We start from the raw sequence: 22,725 nt of genomic DNA on the forward strand, positions 1-22,725 counted from the left end.
GAGAATTCTAACAATTGCCCTACTGTATACGACATAATTGTGTCCGTATTTTGCTGGCGTCGGGCCGAAAGCTCATAAGTTAAAATTTGGTGAATTTAAGAATAAATAAAAAAATCCATTCAGTTGGTCAGTCCACATATGTGGATGTAATTTTATTTATTTATTTGACAAATTATTGACCAATCTAAAGTGTTGGTTCACTCTTTGATGATAGTGTTAATAGTTGAACAAATGCTGTGTTTGGTGTCTCCTGAAACCAACACAACCAGTTTGGAGGTTCAAGGTTTTCGGCCCAACGCCAGCAATTTTGTTATAATTTTCATGGCCAGGTGTGAAAAATTATGAAATATTTTATTTTCAAAATCTATTGTTTTTAATATGAAAAAAAGAAATCCTTAAACAACAAATGGAGCAACAAAGAAAAAAAGTACCAGATTTATTTCCCCATTTGATACAATGTAAACATGTTAATAAAAAACATTTGACAAAATACATCTTATTAAAGTGGCACATATATACAGTACGTACTTTTCTGAGTTGAAGAGCTCAGTTGGTCCTCGTTGCTCGTCTTTTCAATCCAATGCAACGTTCACACGGAATGTTACCGTGGTTACAAGATATCTTCGGTTAGGCCACAGCTGCTTTCACTATGGCTTACAAGTCTAAAAAAACAGACTTAGATTTAATCTTTGAAAATAGGCTGCATGTGATGTCCACTGAAAGCAACAAACTACGTGTGTGGATGGCTACTGTGAAAATAGATTGGTGCGATTGTTTTTTTTAGTTTTTTTTTTGGTGTTTGTTTTACAAAAATTGTCAGGATACAAAGCTGGAAAAGTATTGTTTTCACACATTCCAGTGTTACTAGTCAATGTAAGGCACAGTCCACAATGTTGTCTCATGTTGTCACACATCAAATTTTGAAAGATGTGACGACATGAGATTTGGCCACTAAAGTGCAACACCCTCACCTTAAAAAAGAAAAGAAAAGGAAAACGGATGTATAGTTTTTAACAAGGTAGTGGTTTATAAAAAACAAAAAACAAAACCAAAAAAATCAAAAGATCAGAAAATGTGTTCTGAGTTCAATTCTAATATTTGAAGTTGCGCACGTTAGCATAAGAACATCCCAAAATCTTGATTTGGTGCCTTGGGACGACAAAAAAAAAGGGATGATCCCGTGCCAACAGTGAGCCATTTGAGTCCATTCTAACATCTTTGCATTTCTCAAACTTCTGATACAAAACTGCTGCTGGTCTCATTCTAGGAAGTTTTTCAATGGCGCTGGAAACCTACTACCGTAAAAAAAAAAGAAAAAAAAAGGAACGTTTAAGAGAGCAAGGTGCTGGTAAAACAAAGACTTGGAGTCTCAGAAGTCCTCATCCTCGGAGCTAAGGTCGTTCTGCTTCTTTCTCACGTTCCAGTGTAAACACTGGGCCAGGCTCTCGAACCAGTCGTTGACCGGGTTGCGGAAGCAGATAGAAGGAACCGGGAAGCAGGAAGTTGTGATGGCAATGCTGGAAAAAAAAAAAGGAGGAAGAGGTGATGATGTCATGTCATGCTGCCCGACTTCCTGGTGAAGCAACACTGGGGATTTCGATGATTGCTCAACAACTTGAGACGACCGACAGCTAATTCATGTTGTAGGAGCAACACGCGCTTTTTCAACTTCCACATTAGATTCAGCAAAAGAGCACATTGAGTGCAAAGATAGTTGCACTTCTAATTCTGAATTAGCGGACTGACCTGTCCCCGTGGCCGATCTCCTGCCGGCGTCTTCCGTCGAATGACACCCACGCCGTGTTTCTGGCATCACGGGACAGCATGATCTACGGGAAGGACACACATCACATCCAAAAGTCAATCGTGAATGTTACGTTCTTATCAACACAAACTTTACATCAACCTTTTTTGCTTAAGGGCCACGGGTTGATTTTTAAAAAAGGCTAAATCAATTGTATACAGGATGACGTAAAAAAAAAAAAAGTATGTAAAATAGTTGATCTAATAATAAAATAATTCATGCTCATGTTAAAATTGACAGTGAAATTGTAAATGATCTTTAATGTGCAGCATATGTAAAATATATATTTACTAACTTTATTATTTACAATAACTACGACTCCACCATTCAACACATGTTAATAAATACCAATTTTATAGGAAAAACATTTCATTCAACAAAATACTATATTTTTTTTTAAATTACAAAGCAGTGTTATTATTATAATATATATATTTTTTTAATTAATGTCATTACTCTTTAGGGCTGGGACCTTCCATGTCCAAATTTGGTCAATTTCTCAAAATTGCTCCAAATGGTTAGTTCCCATGCATTTTTTTTAAACAGTATTGCCCAATCTAGTGTTGAAAATGCCTTGCTCTCATTGATAATGCAATGTTAATGGCTCAACAAACGGTTTCGGAGGTACAGGGATTCCACCTGATGGCAGCAATAATAAAAAATTGTTCAAAATGAATTAAACTATTGAATGTCAAAATTAATAAAATAAATAAAAATGAATCCATAGTACATTTTAACTTAGCCAATTTTAGAGCCCCCTCATACCTCTGGCGACAAATGTTACAGGACACATGTTCATTAAGATGCTTAAAGAACAAAGTGGGCTGCATGTGGCCCGTGTGCTGTTTGCCCACTTGCACTTTAGATCAATGAGTGAGTCTGCTGCGGAACATTAGCGTGCCATGAGAGATCATCTTTAGTACCACGGGAAATTATGGCCATTGGAAGTTACTGTGGGTTACGAAATCTACTATTATTTTTTGATTTCAGTAATTCACTTCACAAAGTGAAACTTGTATAGAATCACTACACACCGAGTGAAACTGTTTCTGAATGTCTTTTTTCGTTTTGATGATTATAGCTGACATCTAACAAATACCTCAAATTTGAATTTGACTATCACATAAACTCGTCTGCCTCACAGTTTTGAGTAGGGATGTGCAAGGGGCCATAACCAAGGTTATGTGGCCATTTCATGACCAGGAACCAAAAAATGAGAAACTCCATTTTCTGTTTCCCTGCAATCAGTGCACAGTTGAGAGGGAGGTGTCTGCGGCGTCCTCCCTCGCTGTACCCGCGCACGTTGCCCGCACCAAAACTGAGAGGTCAGTCTTCCCCCACCGAATCATGCCCGAAAGGACACGGCTTAACCATTGTTAAAGTATATAGACAGTGTCATTTGGTTATACTAATACTAACGACCATATTTAAAATAGCGAAAGTTTGCGGCCAAAATGTAGCGAGCATTACAGATCACATCGGGTACATTCAAATGATTAGTTTGAACCCAATTATTCTCTTTGTTCACGTCATGTCCTCTTTCAATTGTCTTTTTTGTGTGTGCTATATTTGAGTCCAATGTGGGTTCGAACTTCGAACTCATCGCGCGGCAAGCTTTACATTCTTGAAAAACAACTGCACAAGAAACAAAAATAACATCAATGATTCATTTATGTATTTACTGTTTAAACTTCGTGCCTTGTGCCGTTCACTGCACAGAACTTCGCCTCACACTGTAATGAAGTATATGCCACGGAGGAGGCGGGACTTCTGACTTCCTGGTCATCACACATCAGCTTTGTTTCCGTTTCCTGTTTGCGGCGTGTGGGCCGCGTCCCAGTTTTTGCGCGTCCGCCTTTGTGGCCCTCGGTTGCGCGTTCCCGTCAACGGTGCTAGTGTGTCTGTCTCAGTTATTTGAAGCATTTCAGAGAGTTGAGACGCCCTGCGCACGGTGAAACCCAGTCGGAATCCGTGGCTACCCCATATTAATTTGTGTATTAATTATACTTCAGTAATTATAAAAATGTTGTTTTTACTATTGCTCTCTGGCTCATTTGTTTTAAATTTTTGTTATTTGTCAAGTTTCATATATTGAAAAGTAATTGTTACATTGATTTTTAAAACATATTTTACAGTTAAATAAACAATGATGAACGTTTATTATCATCCAAATAAATAAATTTAAAACAATAAAAAGAGAGCAAGAGTTAGAGTACAAAAGTACCGTTGAGTACCGGTATCCATTCCCAGTTACCGAGAATTGGAACAGAACCGGTTCAAACATGAAAGGTACCCATCACTTTACAAAATGGATATTAATTTCATGCACATTTAAGTAAATGAGCTATATTGGGATGCATAGGTCTTTCTTTAAAATGATCTGTCATTGTTTTTTGGGGGGAAATTTTATGTATCAAAAGTATTAGTGGTATCGGTACATTGTATCAGTATTGGTGACATCCCAAGTTTCAAATCTCAGCTCTAGCGTTTCTGTGTTTTCTCAGGCTGCCTCTCACGTTGCTAAACCATTCAGGGTAGCTTTATTGAAGACTCTAAATTGTTATAAGGTGTGGATATGAATGGCTGTTAGTCCAAGGTGCAGCATACCCTGCCTCCCAATCAACTATTTTTTTTTTTGTAAACAAAAGCAATGTGCTTGTGTCTCATGTACCTTCAACTCCACTCCGGCCGGCACCACGATGGGTCTGAAAGAGAGGGAGTGGGGGCAGATGGGCGTGATCATGATCGCCGGCACATTGGGGTGTATCATGGAGGCCCCCGCGGCCACTGCATACGCTGTGCTGCCTGTAGGCGTGGACACAATCACGCCTGTGGGAACAAGGAAGGACTTTGGTTCAGTGCATCGCAGGTTCAAGGAAGACCCACTGCAGACGGATATTTGATTTGATTTCTTGTTTTCAAAATGTTGTTTTTATTTTGTTTCCTCTTTAAAAGCTAGTTTTTTTTCCTTTTACTACTTTTTTTTGGTTTTCATTTATTCTGCTTTCACAGCATGTTGTAATTTTCTTAGTTTTCATCTTTTCATTCAATTTTGTTTTTAAATGATTATATCTCCACCTCAGTAAAGTGCTATGGATTTACCTCAACAATGAATGGTGCTATGATAAAAACAAAACAAAAAAACTGTTTGACCTACAGTAACTACAGTTAAAGGACTATAAGGCGCACCTGACTATAAGCCGCGCTAGCTAAATTTGGGGAATACTTAAGTTTGTTACACATATAAGCCGCACCCGACTTTAAGCCACAGATGTGTTAATATTACCGCACCGGGTTCTCGCTACTTTCTTTTCCATAATGAGGGCGCAAATTGTCTCGCTCTCGTTCTGTCTCACCTACTGTATTTGGGCTCACTTGGTTTGTTTTGCTCTGCCTGACGCTCTTGTGCTTGCTTTATAGTGTGTTCCCTTGTGATCTGATGGATAAGCCACACCTTTGTATTAGCGGTCGAATGCAAGTAAAAAAAAGTAGCGAAACATACTGTACTAAGGATGTTTTGGGGATAAATTAGCAGACACATTTAATTACACTTTTTTATGTGTGTACTCTAGATGGCATGTAACTGCCTAGAGGCCTAATTCCAGTGTGCTATTTGCATGCTCGGTTGAGTGAGACTGCGGAAGAGTGAGTTAGTGGTATGAAGGTGTCGCTGGTGTGTGCAAGTTGCATGTTAACAAAACAGAAGTTGGCTTCACGGAGAAAAAAAACACAAGCAGAGTCTGTCCACTCACTGTAGGGAAATCAGCAAATTAGCCCGAAAGTGTGACCACACTGAATCTGGTAGAAGGGAGGGCTCCCCTTCGATCCCGACTAGTCTGGAGTTCAAGCCTTGAAAATCTTGTCAGCTCAGAATGCATCTTGAAATCAGATATCTATTATTGTAGCAGGTGTAATTATCATATGATTTTTTTCCCCATTTAATATGGTATGTCCACAAATATCTATTCATCATCCATAATGGATTGAACTGAATACATTATTTATTGTTAAATAATTTATATGACTTCAAAACAATTATGCTATTTTTATCATTTCAGTCTCACCTCAAAAGGAAAATTCAATACAAAGACTTTATCAGAAAATATAGCAGTGTCATCTTTTGTCAGTGATGTGTGATTACGAGTCACTTTTAAGAATTAAAGTCCCAACTTTGAAAAACAAAAAAGTCCACAGACTGTTTCTCAAGCAGACTTCAGGATGATGAAACGCGTCAAACCACCGTGTTGCAGCTGACGTGTTTTGAAATACCGGTGTCTCAAGATAAAAAGACACACCTTCAAGCAGGTTTTACATTGTCACGGAAACGCAACCTTGCTAAGCCTAACCTAAGCGAAACAGGTCATGGACCAAGGCCAAATTCTGTGGGAGAGACAAATAATTGTTTGCTCACCGTCTCCCTGCACAGTGGTGATAAGGTGTCCGTCTAGGAAGAGATCCACGTTGGAGAGGTAGGAAGAGGGCCCTCTGTCCACTACCACCTCATTCAGCACCTGAAACATGTGTGCCATGATCAAACATCCACACCTCATTCTAACCATCTGCAAGCTTAATATGACCATGGGTGAGGCTGCCACAACATGTGGATTCATTCCAAACATCACTTTTTGACTCTAATCCAGCTCTACTCATCAGCTTTTTGCTTGTAAATACAAAACAGGACAGCGGGAATCTACGAGAACACGTTCAACAGTAGACCAAAAGCAGCAAGAAAACAGCCCTTTGCACTGCAGCATAACGGAGAAGTTTCAAATTTTATTAGCAACAATTAATACACCAATTATTTCTTCAACTAAAATAAAAATGTTCAACTTATATCATTGCTGTCTGAAAGAAATCTTGTAGGTCCAAAATGGTCAATTTCATGTTTGCACAAATTGATACTATAGGCCTGCCCCCACTTTGTCCGTTATTTTGACAAAATATTTTACAATTTAAAGAACCAAAAATAGCTTGAGAACAAATCTATTAGTGTTTATAATGCTCAAAATGTCTGAGATGAGTTGTAAAACTCCGCCTATTTCAACATTTACTGAATTCATTTAACACATTTTCACTATATTACTGATAAATGGAGCGCAGTGTGGAACACAAATTTGTCAACAACAAAAACTATAAGAACATTTAGTTTAATTAAAGAAAAAAAAAAGAAGCAAATTTACACACAGGCGCGAGTAGATTTTCTTGTCTCAAACTTTAGTAGCAAAATGCCCCCATTTGGGCCAGTCTGGAGCCCTGGTATTGAAAATGATATAGGAGGAACTAGGGCGGAAAAAAACAAGATTCATAAAAAAATTGAAGCTTATCGCTGCACCGTGCCGGCCTGGAATTGACCAAATGCTTATGCGTTGCCCTGAATTTCCCAATGGCCACTATGCCCCTAGAGTGTCAGCGTGACCGGCGCCCTATTTGTATCATTTTAATCAATGACAACATACATTAGAATTTTTTTTAGCATATTAAATTAGCAATTGATGATATTTTGGGGGTGGTGTTTAGTTGATGTGAGTTTGAAACCCTGTATCATAGTAATATAAGCTATAATAACTTGAACAAAGCTTTTTTTTTTTTTTTTACTGAAATATTGTTCAGCATTGTTTTTGATTTCCTGAAAATAAGTGGTTTTGTAGATATAATAATAATAGAAATTTTATTAGTAAAAAGTTTTTTTTTTTTTTAATACTTTTTCATCTTATTTACTATACACCAATTAACATCTATTTCACAAGATAAATAAATAAAAAGGAAAAAATATAGAAACTTTTTAATGAACAAATTGCAAAGGTGGGGGTGGGAATCGCTAAATAAAGACATTTATTCACAACATAGGTGTCAAACTCCGGTCCTGGAGGGCCGTAGTCCTGCAGGTTTTGGATGTTTCCGTTCTCCAACACAGCTGATATATGATCAGCTCATCAGCAAGCTCTGCATAAGCCTGATAACGATCCTGCTGATCGGAATCAGCTTGTGTTGGAAGAGGGAAACTTCCAAAACCTGCAGTACTTGGGCCTTCGAGGACTGGAGTTTGACACCTATGATTTACAACATACACATTTATTGCATGAGTCTTAATAATGTAAATGCACAATGGGTCGGATTAAAGAAAAAAGAGTGGGCTGTATGTGGCACGTGTATCATACTTGACACCTGGGGTAAGATAAAGTCAGCATGCTCATGCATTTAATTATTTGTCCGTTGTCTGTTTTCATGCTTAGTGCTTTTGTCAGTCGAAAAGCCTGAACAGCGAGTTGAGCTATAGTAAGATAAGTAGATAAGGTGAAGGTGTAAAAGATGGATTTTAATTCAATTTAAGTGTGAGAATCGTCAAAGCCAAACAAACAAAAAAAATCCTCCATCTTATATCAAGGGTGACTGGTGAATGGCTATGGATAAAGTGAATCCAAGTTTCATTAGGCTCTTTTGCAGATTGTGCAAATACTAGCTAAATATAATTTGGAAAATCCCATAACAAGTTCTAACACAACCGTCTGTTAAATCTCATCAAATCAAGTTGTAATCTGTTTTGCTTACGTAGGCTCTTCTCACCTAGCCTAGCTGTGAGCAGATGAACTTCACTTTTGTTTTCACGTTGTACTCACTTTCACTGATCATCCTCAGGGGACAAATCTGTGTTCTCCCATTGCGCTTGTCAAGTCAAACAGAACATTCCTGCCGGTTCCTTACTGAGCTGCTCAGATCCAAACCACAGGTGCCATGCAAAGGGCTGACTCATTATGATGTCATCACGTTGGAGAACTGCTCTAATGGCTTTTTAACTCAAAGTGTATGCAAACAAGTTGGAATTGTAATGTATCTGTACTGACATTACCTGATAGTTTGTGGTTTTACGGCTACTGTCCACTTCGCCATTGGTCAGAATGACACGCTTTTCCCTCTCCCGGTGCACACGCACTTTCAAGCGACTTCGCAGCACTATGGCTGCATTGCCTAAAAACAGTGCTTATTTTAGAAATGAATTGTATTTTTTTTTTTTGTCTGTCTCTAAACACATTTCTTCGAGCAACATACAATACCTTCAATAATTTGGGTGACCTGAGACTGATAAGTGTCAAACTTGAAAGGCGTCAAGAAGCCAAGAGAGCCCAGATGGAAGGCCATCACAGGTGGAACACTCTCCTGCATGACGTCGATAATGTGTAAGCGATCGAAGAGTTGTGCTTCACAACACTGATTGTGATAACACACACAGTAAGTAAAGCTTATACCTGAAAGAGCGAAGACGCATAAAGCAAAGTTCCATCTCCACCAAGACAGATGATGAAGTCCACACGGTTGGAGATGTCATCGAGATCTACGAAACACAAAGGTATACCATTTTGATCTTAAAAGTGGGCAATACTGTAGCTGAGACAACTGAATTCAAGGGTCCTACTTCATGTTTAGATTGACACAAAACTATGTACCGGTATATGTGCACTGTGCAATGCAGTGCTGTCAACAGAAAGGGGAAAGACAGAGCTTGATGCCTAATTTGCAACTTTGGGGCTAAATTAATTAATTATTGATCGGGATGATTTTGTTGCGGTTAAAAAAAACAAATATTGTTTGGGGCAGCTTCCAGAGTTCAAAGCGCATTTTTGCTGACGTGCACTGCTTGCAACATCTCTGAAAAAAAATAAGAGAAGCTGTAAGCAATATGGTCACTGTAGCCAATTTAGAGGCATACTTGACTCATTTAGCCATTTACAGCAATAAAAAGTTTATATTTTGGCTATAATGTATTTGATAACTTCATTATTTTTAATGTACAATTAATACATTTCAAAACACATTTTGCCACTTGCTGTTGACTGAAAATGACATCACGTGTGCTCAGCGGTCAGGTAACAACCAATCACGGCTCAACTGGGTTTGGTCATGAGACGTTGGTAAACTGAGCCATGATTGGTCATTACCAACTCTACATGAGAAAACGGTGTGAGAACTTGAGAGGCGGGTGCAGTATTACACTTTGGTAACAGATATATAGGACAGGTGAGCGAAGCAGTGTGATGATGACTCAGTTAATGTTACATACATGGTTGAATATTCATTTATTAAGAGTTGGGTTTAAACTGCTCTATGTAGCAATTTTCCCCAAAACATCTTTACAATAGCCTTTTTATTTTCAAACATTTTTAACCAGCAGATTATCATATTTGCTGTTCACAATGGGTACTCCTGCAAGCCTCTGGCCAATAGTTTTAGTTTTCAGACTGGATTCGGGTTTGAATTTCCCGCCCTCTGTCTGCGAAGAAAGGAGTGTGCATTTTCACTTTGCGGCCACACGTGGCAATAGCAATTCGGAATTGAATTTCTTGCATTGAGCAGCTTTAAACAACAAAAGGATCACTTTTTTCCTAGAGGAACTTTTTTCCCTTTAAATGTTCACATTAACTGTAATGTTTTTCCCTATTATCTTTGTAGAAGTTAATGCCTTTTAATGCTGTAAAAAAAATATGCTAACAATTTGTTCCGTGTGTGTGTGTGGGTGGGTGTGTGTGTGTGTGGGATGGAGGCAAATTTTGTCTTAAATGGTATTTTATTAGCTTCTTCTATTAGCAAAAGAGTAAAATCTATATTATTATTTTTTAAAATATTTATTTAATTGCCCAGCCCTAGGTGGACCCAATTTTTCACTCCGGCAATCTGCAAGACACTGGATATATATTGTGGCTGTGATTATTGACAACAAAAGGCAATTACTGCTCATCTGACTCCTCTTTAACAAGCATTTAACTGTGGAAACCATCCTTCACAATGTCTTCATACCTTCTCTGAAAGTGCAGAATTTCTTCGTAAGGGTCCCAAAGTTGTCATCACCATAAATGGCTGGGTCCTCCAGAACCTTCTTTTCCACATAAACAATCATGTTTTTGACCTAAAACACAAGCAGAGAGACAAAAAAACGTGCCATTTATCGCACGTGCATGACATCATCGCCAAAGATTCAGTGTTTACTCTATGCCACACCTCAGTGAGGAACATGCAGAGCTCCTTGAAAGGCTGAAGCAGGGCGGCGTCTCGGATCTTCTTGATGACAAGGACACTCTTGGGGGGCGTGTTCCACGTCAGCCGCTGGGTGGCCGGGTCCTGAATGTGCCTGGTAAACATGTAAACAAAACCTTTAACTACACATGAGCCTGGCCTCTTAGGCTGATGTAAGGCCACTTAAGAAGCTAACGCGTGTGGCAAGCAGCAATGTGTGGCCGCTATCCTATTAGAGCCATTGGCTTAAGGTCTGCAGTAGAGTCCCATGTGCCGTCTGCTGCATTTCACCCTATCGCAAACTCCGACAGTGACTGGCGGATATTTTTGCCGAGATACAACTACAGGAATGGTATAATAACAGCATATGAGTTGGAAAAAGATCATTAGACAAACCGGATAGGAACTTATTGTCAAGAAGAGGACATGTTTTTGTTACATACATTCGAAATCTGGGATAACACGTAGAAAGAAAGATTTGTGATAATATGTCAGGTTTACCTGTTAGACATTTATCAAACACTACACAAAAAGGAGAGAAGATACTCAGTTTTTGTTAGACAGCTCGCGAGGAGAGGAACTTAGAGCAGACACTGGAATATACAAAGTAAAATGTATGCTGACTTGCCAGTGCGCATAGCTGGAAATTAGTGACTGATCAAGTTGGCCACGGAATTACAGCTATGAAATGGGTTAGCTGGTATGTCATCCATGCAAATAATTATGCATAGATTATTGGACATGAAGAGCAATTTCTTAGTTTAGTTTATGATTTTACTTTTTTTCATCTGACCATCTTACACAAAGCTAATCCAACAAGCCTTTTTTTCTCTCCATTTTTTTTTCACCTCAAGGCCATTTGAGCCGCTGCATAGTAATTTCTGCATCCCACCGTGACATTTGGGCTGGTCACATGTGGAAGCTGGTGGGCTCATATCCAAATAAACCGGACGAGAAAAATCAATGATGTCTTGTTAAGAGGATTTTTTCCCTTGCTTCCATAAACTGTGATTGGTTGGCGACCATTCTTGGATGTACTCTGCCTCGTACCCAAATTCCATTGCTATAGGCTCCAGCTCACCTTTAACCCCAATGAGGACACATGCGCAACAGACAATGAATGGATGGATAAACAAGAGGAAAAAAATGTGTCGTATTGCAGGATAATCACGGTTTTGTGTGTTGAAATGCTGTTCCGATATTTTAAAATGGGATGACTGTAGTTACTGACAGTGAAGCACCCAGCCCGAAACTGCCTTTGAAGTCTCCTCACTTTGACATGTCACCACATTGTGTGAAAATAATGTTTGCTTGGGGCTCAATACAGAAGCATTAAAAAATGATTAGGAAATGTGGGAAAGCATGCGCGCAATAATTATTATTTTTTTTAATGCTAAGAAACAAAGTAGGATAAGCTTTTTCTGCTGAGATTCAACATCATTCCACCTCAATTTAACACACCCAACAAAGCATGAAATGTCAAACATTTAGCCACTACATAATGCTATGTAAAACCCATTGAATTTGTGGGACTTAATTTAAAAAACAAACAAAACACTTTCATGAAAATGGGTATTTTTTTTCTACGGTTCAAGATGCAGCGGGACACATTTACGGTTGCCAATGAAAACATTTGGGGAACCAAAGAGACAAACACAACAGGAGTCTTAAAACAACACATTTCCAGAATAATCCTAAATTCTGGTTTTAAAAAAATTACTTTGCAGGGGGAAAATTCTTACTTTTTCTTTTTTTCAAAAAAGAACAGCTAGTTTCTTCACCAGCCGAAAATCGAGACAACCTAGTAAATTGTGTGCAGGTACTTTCACATGTAGAAGTTCAACAACTACATAACTTGAGTGGGGAACTTAATTTGCTCCACCGTACTTCAAACTTGGTAATTGTCAAAGTCTGGATGAAGAAGACAGTTTCACTAAATAGAGAAACTCATGTATTACAAATTTCCGTGGTATTGGCAATCATGGGTGGGGAATGGTGCTGCATGTGCGAAGAGAGACGCCATTCAATTCTTTTGAGGATCCAAATAAAGTCAAAATGGCGTCAATGGAACAGTTCTAGTTTGAGAATCATAATGGCACTGCCATTCTGTCAGTCATCTTTCCAACAAAGCAGGAAGTAACACGCTAACAAACACATGGCCAAACAAACAAGAAACTGAGATTTGCTCACAGCCTGCATTCCAAAGAGTGACAATATAGTTCTGTATGGTTTTAATAGAATTTCTGAAAAACAAAAAATGTACTGCTGTAAGACTTTAGTAGTGTATCTGGATCTAAGAAACCCCCCAAAACAATAACATTAAATGCTATGCAACAAATCCCATTGGTAAGGTCATGTTGATGCTTACACAAAAGTAGCAGTCTCTGCTGATTAATTTTGCCTCAATTGTGTCAAAATGTGATCAAATTCCTAATAGACAAAATCTTAATCAGTTCAACAACTATTATTCCAATTCCTAAATTGAATGCAGTAACAGCTAGTTACGAATAAAAACAGCCCAATTACTTTGAAACTCAATCAAACACTGACGTCTGTAAAGCGCCGCGATTTCAAACATTGACTTCCACTGAACACCTCACTACCTGCCCCCCCTCTTTCAGCAGGTGGAACCAGTCCAAAACCAGACAGCACCGCCAGCATTGACTTGAATATTCATCAAATCCTACATCAAGGGTTAACATTTCAGCAAGCCTGCATATTCTGACACAGCGAAGATGCGTAGTAAGTCCTCTCACCATTTCCATACTTTGTTCTCCTTATTGCCCGGTGCGTCCTGCAGTACTAGCTTCATGGTTGTACACATGTGACAAGGTTGGGAGCAGCTTCAGAGGACAGACAAAGCTGGAGAATGGTGATCTGTCAGGACGCCCGCAACATCCTTGAAGCCGAGAGATGAGCCTCTGTCCACGGTGGAGGGCCTCTGTGTGCGAGGATGGGGGGGAGGGGGGCAGCCAACAACCTTACAAGCTACACTCACAACTGCTATATTTGTCCTAGTGAGGACTTAACACTAAACCCTCCTGGTGTGTTCTGCTGCTGAATCGAACTCCTCGCTTGTTTTAAGCTTCCTCTCAGCCACGCCCACCCTGCTCTCAGCTGAGCACGCCCATTTCAGGGAAGGCCTTGCCTATACAGTATTCCTTTAATTTTTCAACAGGTGTGCTTAACAGGGACATCAAGTTGAAGACGCTGCTTTGCCCACAAGCACTTTATCCACTGTAATGCCATGCTGCTTTCAAACAGGAACAACCGTCCCACAAAAGGTTAAATATGTGCAAGTGTGTTTCAAAACAAGTGACTTTCAAAACAAATGAAATGACAAGCGACAAAGGCTCTTGCTTGATGCTATAGTTAAAAGAAAAGAAAAAAACACCATACATTCCTAATTCATCAAGCTCAGTTTTGTCAAAAGAAAGGTTAAGCCCACCTCCTGGCAAGAGGAAGTAAATTACACTCAATGATGTCATAAGATATTTTTGGATCTTTGCACGTCACCATTATTTGACGTGGTTTTGTAACATTTAAATGTAGGTGGAAAGAAAAGGTGCCTTCCACATTTGACAAATGTTTCACATTTATGGTACAAAATGCCAAAAGCGCAGAGTTTGAAATGGCTTGTCACACCACTTTGTGATCACAACAAATGTGTGCCGGCATGCTGTTGTTAAAGCATGTCAGGTGAAGCCGTGTCAAGGCATGCTTGGGTGTGTTTGTGCTTGGGTGTGTGCCAGAAAGGCATCAACAGTGTCAGCACTCAGCAGATAGCAACTGAGACGTCAGTGAATGTCATATATTATTGCTTTTGCTGAAGGTTTTATGATTTTAGAAGAAGACTGAATTATCTCCCAGTTTTAAGAACAGACAAGAGGCATTACTAAATATTTCCAGAGCCACAAACTTGTAGATACACTTGGCCTTGTGCAGTGTTACAATTAGGATCATTTTCTACATCACGTGATAGTGGCTGGGATTATGCAACATCATGTTTGAGAACAATAAAATCGGGAGACCATTGGCAAACACTGGCCAATTTGAAGATGATTTTTGAAAATGCTTTAATTGGCAGACCGATTAGTCAGTCAGGCCTTACTTCCTTGTTTATCCTCCGAGCCTCTCATAGTTTTTGATAAGTATGTTCAATAAAATGTTCTCTGTGATATATCTACTATGACTCCCTTCTTAGGCTTCACAATAACATAATAGACTCTTATAACCATGCACCATTACACCATTTGCGGAATGCCGTCTGCTCACTTATGGTCATTGGCTAACGCTAGCATAACAACAAAGCATCCAACTCAATATATAGTGTTTGCTGTCTGATGGAATGAATGTGAAGTTACTGTAAATAACATTACCGTTCTAAATTCTAATTGCATTAAAAGCATCCAAATGCAGTGTCTTTCTTCTTTGGCTCCACACTAACATTTGCAACACAGCTCACTAAGCATATATGTCTTACCTGATGCCGCATTTTGTATGAAAGTAGGTTCCACAAACAGCATCAAGACTTCCCCAAATAGTCATTTGTACAACACTTCGGAACGTATTGGCGCATATACGGACCCCCTTTTTTTTTTCTCTTTGTGTTTATCATACTGTAGATATTGTGAAATATTACATATGTTAGCGCTTTATGCCAGTGAATATTCTCTTAGTGCTGTGGCAGCTGGCTAAGGAAGTGTAAACATGACACCCATTTTGGGGAAGTATGAGCCGACATGGCAGCCATATTGGGGGGGAAAAAACACATTTCTATCCAATGCAATGCATGGACAATGAAATTAAGTCTTCTTAACTGCTTTTCCTGTAATTTACTTTTTGTCAAAACCAAAGTATGTGCTATCCACATTCATAAAATACACATACGACTTAAACCTCCTAGCTTAATGTCACCATAGACACACAGCTCAAAAGGGACATTTGTATCAAGGAAGTAGGAACTGGTAGTAATGACAGCCGAAATTGTTAGCAAGGTAAGAAAACTCTGTAGAGATAAAAATAGGTGTCTAAACATGAGAAACGCCAATCTATCAAGGTACTATGCAGATAATAGTTAACATTTTGAGCATGCGTACCAGGCAAATTGGAGGAGCACATTATACATGAGTAGAGAGAATCAACTGCTTTTGAAGACCTGCGGTTTGTATGGAAAACAGGTGAGGCAATGCCCACAGCCGCTGCGTGCCAATGAATAAAACAAAACAAAGGATCATTATCGAAATTCACTTCAGGGTGTGGGCAGGGCGTCAGAGTAACCAAGATGAATGCTGGAGCACAAAGTGATGGATAAATAGAAAAAAATGAGATTACCGGTAGCTATTGCCAGTATCACAACCACACCCCATCCATAGAGAGTCAAGAAGAGGTTATCGTTTCCTGTTTAACAAAGCCTCATGAGCCACACTGGCACAACTGTGTTTCCGTATAAGGTTGATTCAAAACATTTAAGTGAATGATAGTTTAGTCTAGAATAAAGTTGTAATTTTAACAAGTCAAAGTCAAAATTGCCACACAAACAGTTTGAGGCTTCCCATTTGTATCCAGATGCTATAAATGATGAGACAAGGAGACAAAGGCGATCCATGTGTACTTCCTTTACTCTCTACAACAAAAGCTACAGGTTCCGTCTCCTTTGTGTGTCCCCCAGGATTCACTGTAACAAATGTGGAAAATCAAAGACCTGAAGGCAGTGAACTGGCAGTCCTCCTCCAAGAGGGGCGAAATGGCTAGTCTGGTGCACACTCACGTCAGAAGCTGCTATAAGAAAATGTGGGTGATAAGGAATGAGGGATCGGCAGAGTCCAAAACAGCCGGCACACCCTTTCCATCAATTTGAATGGTTTGCCGTCACAGAGGTGCCCACGTAGTACTTAGTAACATCCGTCGCTACTCCTCTGAGCTGGAGCTGAGTATCGCTATGCTCACAATTGTGCTGCCAAAAATCTGGGCAACTCGAGCACTGCAGCGTAGACGCTAGCCTTGACATTCGCCAAGGTGCTCATGTCGGGGTCCCCAATTGTGGAGATGCAGTAAATGAAAGGATGAGGAGACGAAAGCAATTCATGTGTCTTTACTCTCCACAACAAAAACCTAAATGTTTACAGAACAAGCAGTACGCTACTCTCCTTCATCCCTTTTTAGTCTATCATCCCTCTAAACGCAAAAACCTCCCTTCTCGTTCCGGATGAACGTAACCTCCTTTCCTCTTAAAGCTACAGGTTCCCAGTGAATGTCTCTCTCTCCCTCTCTCTCTCTCCCTTGTGGGTCACGACAGGGCGATATTAATAAATATTTGTTCAAAACACTTTTGGTTGAGGCTTTGAGAAGCCCCTAACAAAAAGAGATGATTTCAGCACAGTGTAGTTCTTTCTCAGGTACAGACACAAACATAATCACCTAAGCGGCTCAGAAAATGGATGTACATTAAATGGATGTGTACAAACATTAGCTATTACAATGTTTTATGAGGGTATATATTTACACTATTTTTGTAAAATCATTTCGTCTTGCCATGTCATGTTACTCTCAGACATTTTCCCCAATGCGGCCCCAAGAGACAAAGAAATAAAGAAATAAAAATAATCTATTAAAAAAACACTCACTTCCATGCTAACTGAACAAAACCAGCCATGTCTTGTGTTTGCTGTCAGAGGTTAAAGTTAAGTTTATAGTTAGGGTATCTAATGTAACAATAATGCCCTGCTGTACTTACATTACTGCGTGTGGATTCTGTAGCATGCATGCCTTTGGGCCAAAAGTGGTCACAGGGCTTGGTCCATGTAGAGACTGGGTCCTCCTGAAGGTAGTAAACAAAAGAGCATCAAACAATAAGGTTAGCTCGAGACAATACAATTTTAACTTTATTGGACTTGCATTATATTACAGGGAAACACACATAAAAATAAACAACAATAAAACAACCTATATGTTTTTATTGCAAGTCAAACGAGGATAAACGAGAGGGCTCACTCAGTTTAAATTCAAATGTACCAAACCAATTGGTTGGGTTGCAGATTCTAATCTACAATAGATTTTATTTTACGACATGGTGAACACAGCGGAAATAATTATTTGTCCATCATTTACGAGTTGGATGTGAGAAAATGTTCGTTTACATGAAAGTTATTTTTAAAACATTTGACTTCAAGTTGGCATAAATATAAAGTATACACCAGCTAGCCACAACATTACGAGTATCTGCACAATATAAGAATCCAATACAAAAGCCTTATAAAATATTCTGCTTTTATAAAGACAATGTTCAGTTAAAAACACATGTAGCATGGTTGTACTCTGCCGTGGTGCATAACACTACTGGTTCCTAAGCGCGTGTAATATTTTCAACCCTTTTATCTTACGAATTGATGTAACCAAAATATTAAGACACATTGGTGTATTTAGCACTTAAATAACTAAATGAGGTCCATACAAAAATGGTCAACAGTCCTACAAACATCAATAAGCACTTCCTCATTCAGATTTGCTTTGTACATATATTTTAACTTGTGTCACGTCTTGAGAACAAAATCCAAATAACCTCCTCTTATCAGCTCGAAAAACAATTCATCACATTGTCATATATCACAGATGAGTGTCACTGAGAAGCAGTGGGTGGGTATTGTCAACATTTAACATTAGGTTGTTCAATTATCCTCATCAAAAATTGGGACCCTTCAGATGGGTAAAATATTAAGGCTTAATGTTCCATTGATATAACATTTTTCCATGCTTAATGTGTGAATCCTAACACTAAATAAGATGTTTTGTTGAATATTCCCATTAAAAAAAATTATGTTTAAAAATCGATTCGGCCGCATATCGAATCGATTCGAGAATTGCGCGCTGTAATATCGTGATATATTGCCAAATCGATTTTTTCTAACACCCCTAGAAAACAAGATCTGTTTCACTTCACACACAGAGGAAAAACCCCATCACAGTTGCTAAGGCACAGCAATGCAGATTTTGCAACATTGACGTTGAACTAAAGTTGGAGCCTTGATGACTACATGGGAATTTATGCAATGTGCGGGGGTGCTGCAACTGAGTTTGGTCACTATGAACAATGACGTGTTTTAAAAAATAATATCTATCTATCTATTGAGATTAGGCCTCGATGACGGCCAATCCAAAACATTGACTTTGTTATCGTTCATAACCAGTTTCGTAGTATGCTTCATGTCTTTGTCCATTTGGGAGACCCATTTGTGGTCAAGCTTTAAAATCCTGGCTGATGTCTTGAGATGTTGCTTCAGTATTTCCACATAATGTTCTTTCCCCATGATGCCAGCTACAGTGCCGTGAATAAGTACTTTCACTTTTCTCAAATTATTTTCTGCAGTTTCTCCACTTTAATGTTTCCTGTAATTAAAAATGGAAATTTGATGTACAATTATTTTTTTAATGTGGGATTTTTTTTCTCAGGTCCTTGGCAAAAAAAACCATACATTTATTTTATTTATACAATTAACATTTATATTATTTACACAATTAACACTTTAAAAAAACGAATTTTCCACTAGCTGTCGACTGAAGATGACATCACCTGTGCTGAGGAAGTAGAAAATTACCAATCATGGCTCACTTATTAAGTCTGGACAAAATATGAACTTCTTATTGCTGAAAATTATATAAATAATCATCTTCCGGTCTTTGCAATTTTCCAAGACTTTATTTTATTTTATTTTTTTAATTTTAATTTTATTTATTTAAAAAATAATAATAATAACGCCGACAACTTACATATTAGCAGTGACGTGCGGACAGGATAGGCAAATTAGGCACTGCCTGCCCCAGGCTGAAATGAATGTTTTCCTATTTATTTTAATTATTTCTATCATTTCAGAAAGCCTACACTATCTATAAGTTTAAAATGTCAAATGTAAAAAATAATAGGAATACTCTCTAAAACTAAGGATGTCCTGAATAAGAAATCTTTATACACATACTGTTAATTATTATTACCATATCTGCCCTATTGTGTGAAAATCTGGGGAAACGCATATTAAACAAATATCGACCCTGTTTTCAAATTGCAAAAAAGAGCTATAAGATTTATTATTAATCGATGAAAATATACAGAACTAACACATTCGCTATTTATTAAATCAAATATAATGAAATTTCACGACTTAGTCGAGTTTAAAATAGCACAAATAATGTACAAAGTACACAACAATCTACTCTGCCACAGTATTCAGAAGCTGTTTGAAATTAGAGAGAGTCCTTATAACATAAGCGTCTACAAAAAAAATCTAAACAAGAACAAATATTAAGCAAAGATGTGTTTCTGTAAGAGGTGTTAATTTGTGGAATAATTTTGGTACTAACATAAAAAGATGCAAGTCACTTGCTAAGTTATAATTTTTTGTAAAAGCAAAGTTTGAGAAAATTATTTAAATCTGACTTGAGCTGGCAAAACAGCAGGAATTGTGTCATTTCTTTTGATGTATCAGTATGAGTGTAATGAAAATGGTACATGTGAATATGAGGATGAATTATTATGGTGTATGCCTATGCATTACATGTACATGGATATGCTACTGGCAAATGTACGTACATTTCAAAGTGCAGTTCTATACACGAACAGGTTTATACACTTTTTCTTTCATTGAAACATATTAACCTATTATTGTATCAATAATGAAATAAGTCAAAACATAAATTGTAGGACTAGATAAGTTTTCAACTTCTTCCTACTCCCCTTTTGAACATGTAAACTGTGATATTGACAAATTATTCTTTCTTCCTATTCTTTTATTGTTTTGTTTTGACTTCAACTTGTATTTTATACCTGTAATGTGTTTATGTTTATATGTTCAATAAAATTCCAAATTCAAATTCAATAAAAAAAATGGCTCACAGTCAAGTATCACTTGAAAGGCAAAACGAAAAAGTGCCCCATCGGCACGACAAAACAAAGAGGCGCCACCATGTGGTGCGATGCCATACTATGGATTGTTACAGGGTGTCCTGGAGACACCTTAGGCCTGGGGGACTACATTATGTGTGAGGCCTTCCGCTGTCAATCTGGGCCGGGGGTCTCTGGAATGGCAGTGCTTCCTATGGCCGTGGCCCTATCAGTAGTGATGGGAAAATGAAGCTTCATGAAGCAGTTGTGATATTTTTTGACTCCTCTAGATGGCACTCTTGGTTGAAAGATGCAGTGGAAATGTAATCAATTTCCTTTGCACTAGCCTTTATATTTAAACCAAGAGCACCATCTAGGGGAGTCACAAAATATCACAAGTGCTTCATGAAGCTTCATTTTCCCATCACTACCTATCAGTGTGGATGAGCTCCCCTTGGGTGCTTTTCCTCACATGGTTTCTCTGTGCTCTGCCAAGTCTTTTTATATAGTTTGCAGGTCATGTGTGTGAGACTGTGTGCACATATGTGCTCTTTTTGTATTGTACTATGGATGTTTTAATTACACAGCACTTTGATTTGCATTTTTATGTATGAAAAGTGCTATATAAGTTGTTGGATTTGATTTGTTTGAAAATCGATGCCTATAATTAATTGTGTAGGGCAGTTTATATGAGCAAATACAGTAATTATATTAAGTGCAATAATATGTACATACATTTTGTACAGAAGGGAGATAGTGTGCCATTCCCCGTTTCAATCCAAACATCTGAATGATTTATCTTGGACTGATACCCCAGAAATATATTAAGAGTGTAGTGTGAAGGCCTTTAAAAGTAAACTAACTACCTGTACTCAGAGGAGCTGCTGGCTGCGGAAGTGCTCAGGCTGCGGGTCTTCTTGCTGCGCCGGGCCAGACGGGGCCCAGTAATATTCCCTCCATCACGGGTTGACCAGCAGTATGAGGACGCTTTCACTCGCACCTCTTCTCCACCGTCCATCTCAAGCTATCTGACGGGCTAGATTCATCATTGATAGTCTATTACATCACGTACAACAAAGCATCAATTGTATATCATACTGTGCTAAATTGGAATCACTACTTGTAACACACCCACCCAAAAATGTATTGGAATCACTACTTGGTATTTTATAATAAGACACCACAGATTCGCGCTTAACACGTAAATTAAAACAAAACAAAACATCGTTGTCGTACGATTACAAATTAACCAGCTAGTTTAACATGGAGGAATACCTAACGTATCTTAATAGGATCATGTTACTGGAGCTGGATTAATACTTAAATTAGAGCTGCCTCCAGTTCTACTTCATTATGTAAATGCGGATTTGGCAGCTCTGTTGGTACGTACGCTAGTTATCTTGGTAAAACAAACAAACACGTTTAAACCCGTTCAGGAATCTGCTTGCTTGCAAAAAAAGAAGCAATTTTGAATAAAAACAACGTATTGTCAATTATGAGACCGATTTGAGCGATGAGCAACAAGTGAATTATTACGGATCCAACTGCTATTCAGTGTTGCTAACAAAGCTAAGAACGTACATCTAATTTGAATAGCAAGACAACAAGACATATAAATATAACAAGAGGTATCGGGCATTCCGTTACCAAAATGTACCTTGTCCTCGCAATGTTAGTCGGCGACACAAATTCAGGGTTTCATTTACTGTCGTAGATTACCAATTCACCATCTTAACTTCAACCATCATTTCCGGGTAGGCATAGGCCAATCAGAGAGCGTACATTTGTGACGTAAGAAGCGTAATTATGGACATCCTGAATACTGTATAAAATGGACTCCAAATGTATTACAAAAAAACCCCTCAAAATTTGGTTAAGGTATATTACCTTATTGTCACTCTAAAGTGTCCAATTTATAAATCAGCTAACTTGATACTGTTGAACACCCCAACATTACTAAACAAAGCAAGCATTTTTGGAAGGTATCATGTGCGAGTTCATGTGACTAGTGCATTAACACACACGTACACTGCATGCCATT

The 22,725-nt window shown here is 38.4% G+C and overlaps 1 protein-coding gene across 2 annotated transcripts; it reads right to left on the reverse strand.

Moving 5' to 3' along the window:
• Window positions 1–407: 407 nt before the first annotated feature.
• nadka (NAD kinase a) lies at window positions 408–22,459 on the reverse strand. 2 transcript variants are annotated; one of them, XM_086069326.1, is made up of 12 exons: window positions 22,342–22,459; window positions 21,551–21,720; window positions 17,547–17,630; window positions 10,796–10,925; window positions 10,595–10,703; window positions 9,049–9,134; window positions 8,857–8,959; window positions 8,652–8,770; window positions 6,216–6,315; window positions 4,476–4,633; window positions 1,747–1,829; window positions 408–1,517 (listed from the first exon to the last, which is right to left on the reverse strand). In XM_086069326.1, exons 2-12 carry the CDS (start codon window positions 21,700–21,702, stop codon window positions 1,370–1,372), a joined length of 1,272 nt encoding a protein of 423 aa, XP_085925452.1. In that variant the 5' UTR covers window positions 21,703–21,720; window positions 22,342–22,459; the 3' UTR covers window positions 408–1,369. The 2 variants fall into 2 exon arrangements, with proteins under 2 accessions (XP_085925452.1, XP_085925453.1); XM_086069327.1 differs by lacking the exons at window positions 17,547–17,630; window positions 21,551–21,720; window positions 22,342–22,459 and adding an exon at window positions 13,567–13,869.
• Window positions 22,460–22,725: the final 266 nt, after the last annotated feature.

Source organism: Leptonotus elevatus, chromosome 2, assembly GCF_054856555.1.
Source record: "Leptonotus elevatus isolate MCC_2025b chromosome 2, RoL_Lele_1.0, whole genome shotgun sequence".
NCBI classification, from domain to species: Eukaryota; Metazoa; Chordata; class Actinopteri; order Syngnathiformes; family Syngnathidae; genus Leptonotus; species Leptonotus elevatus.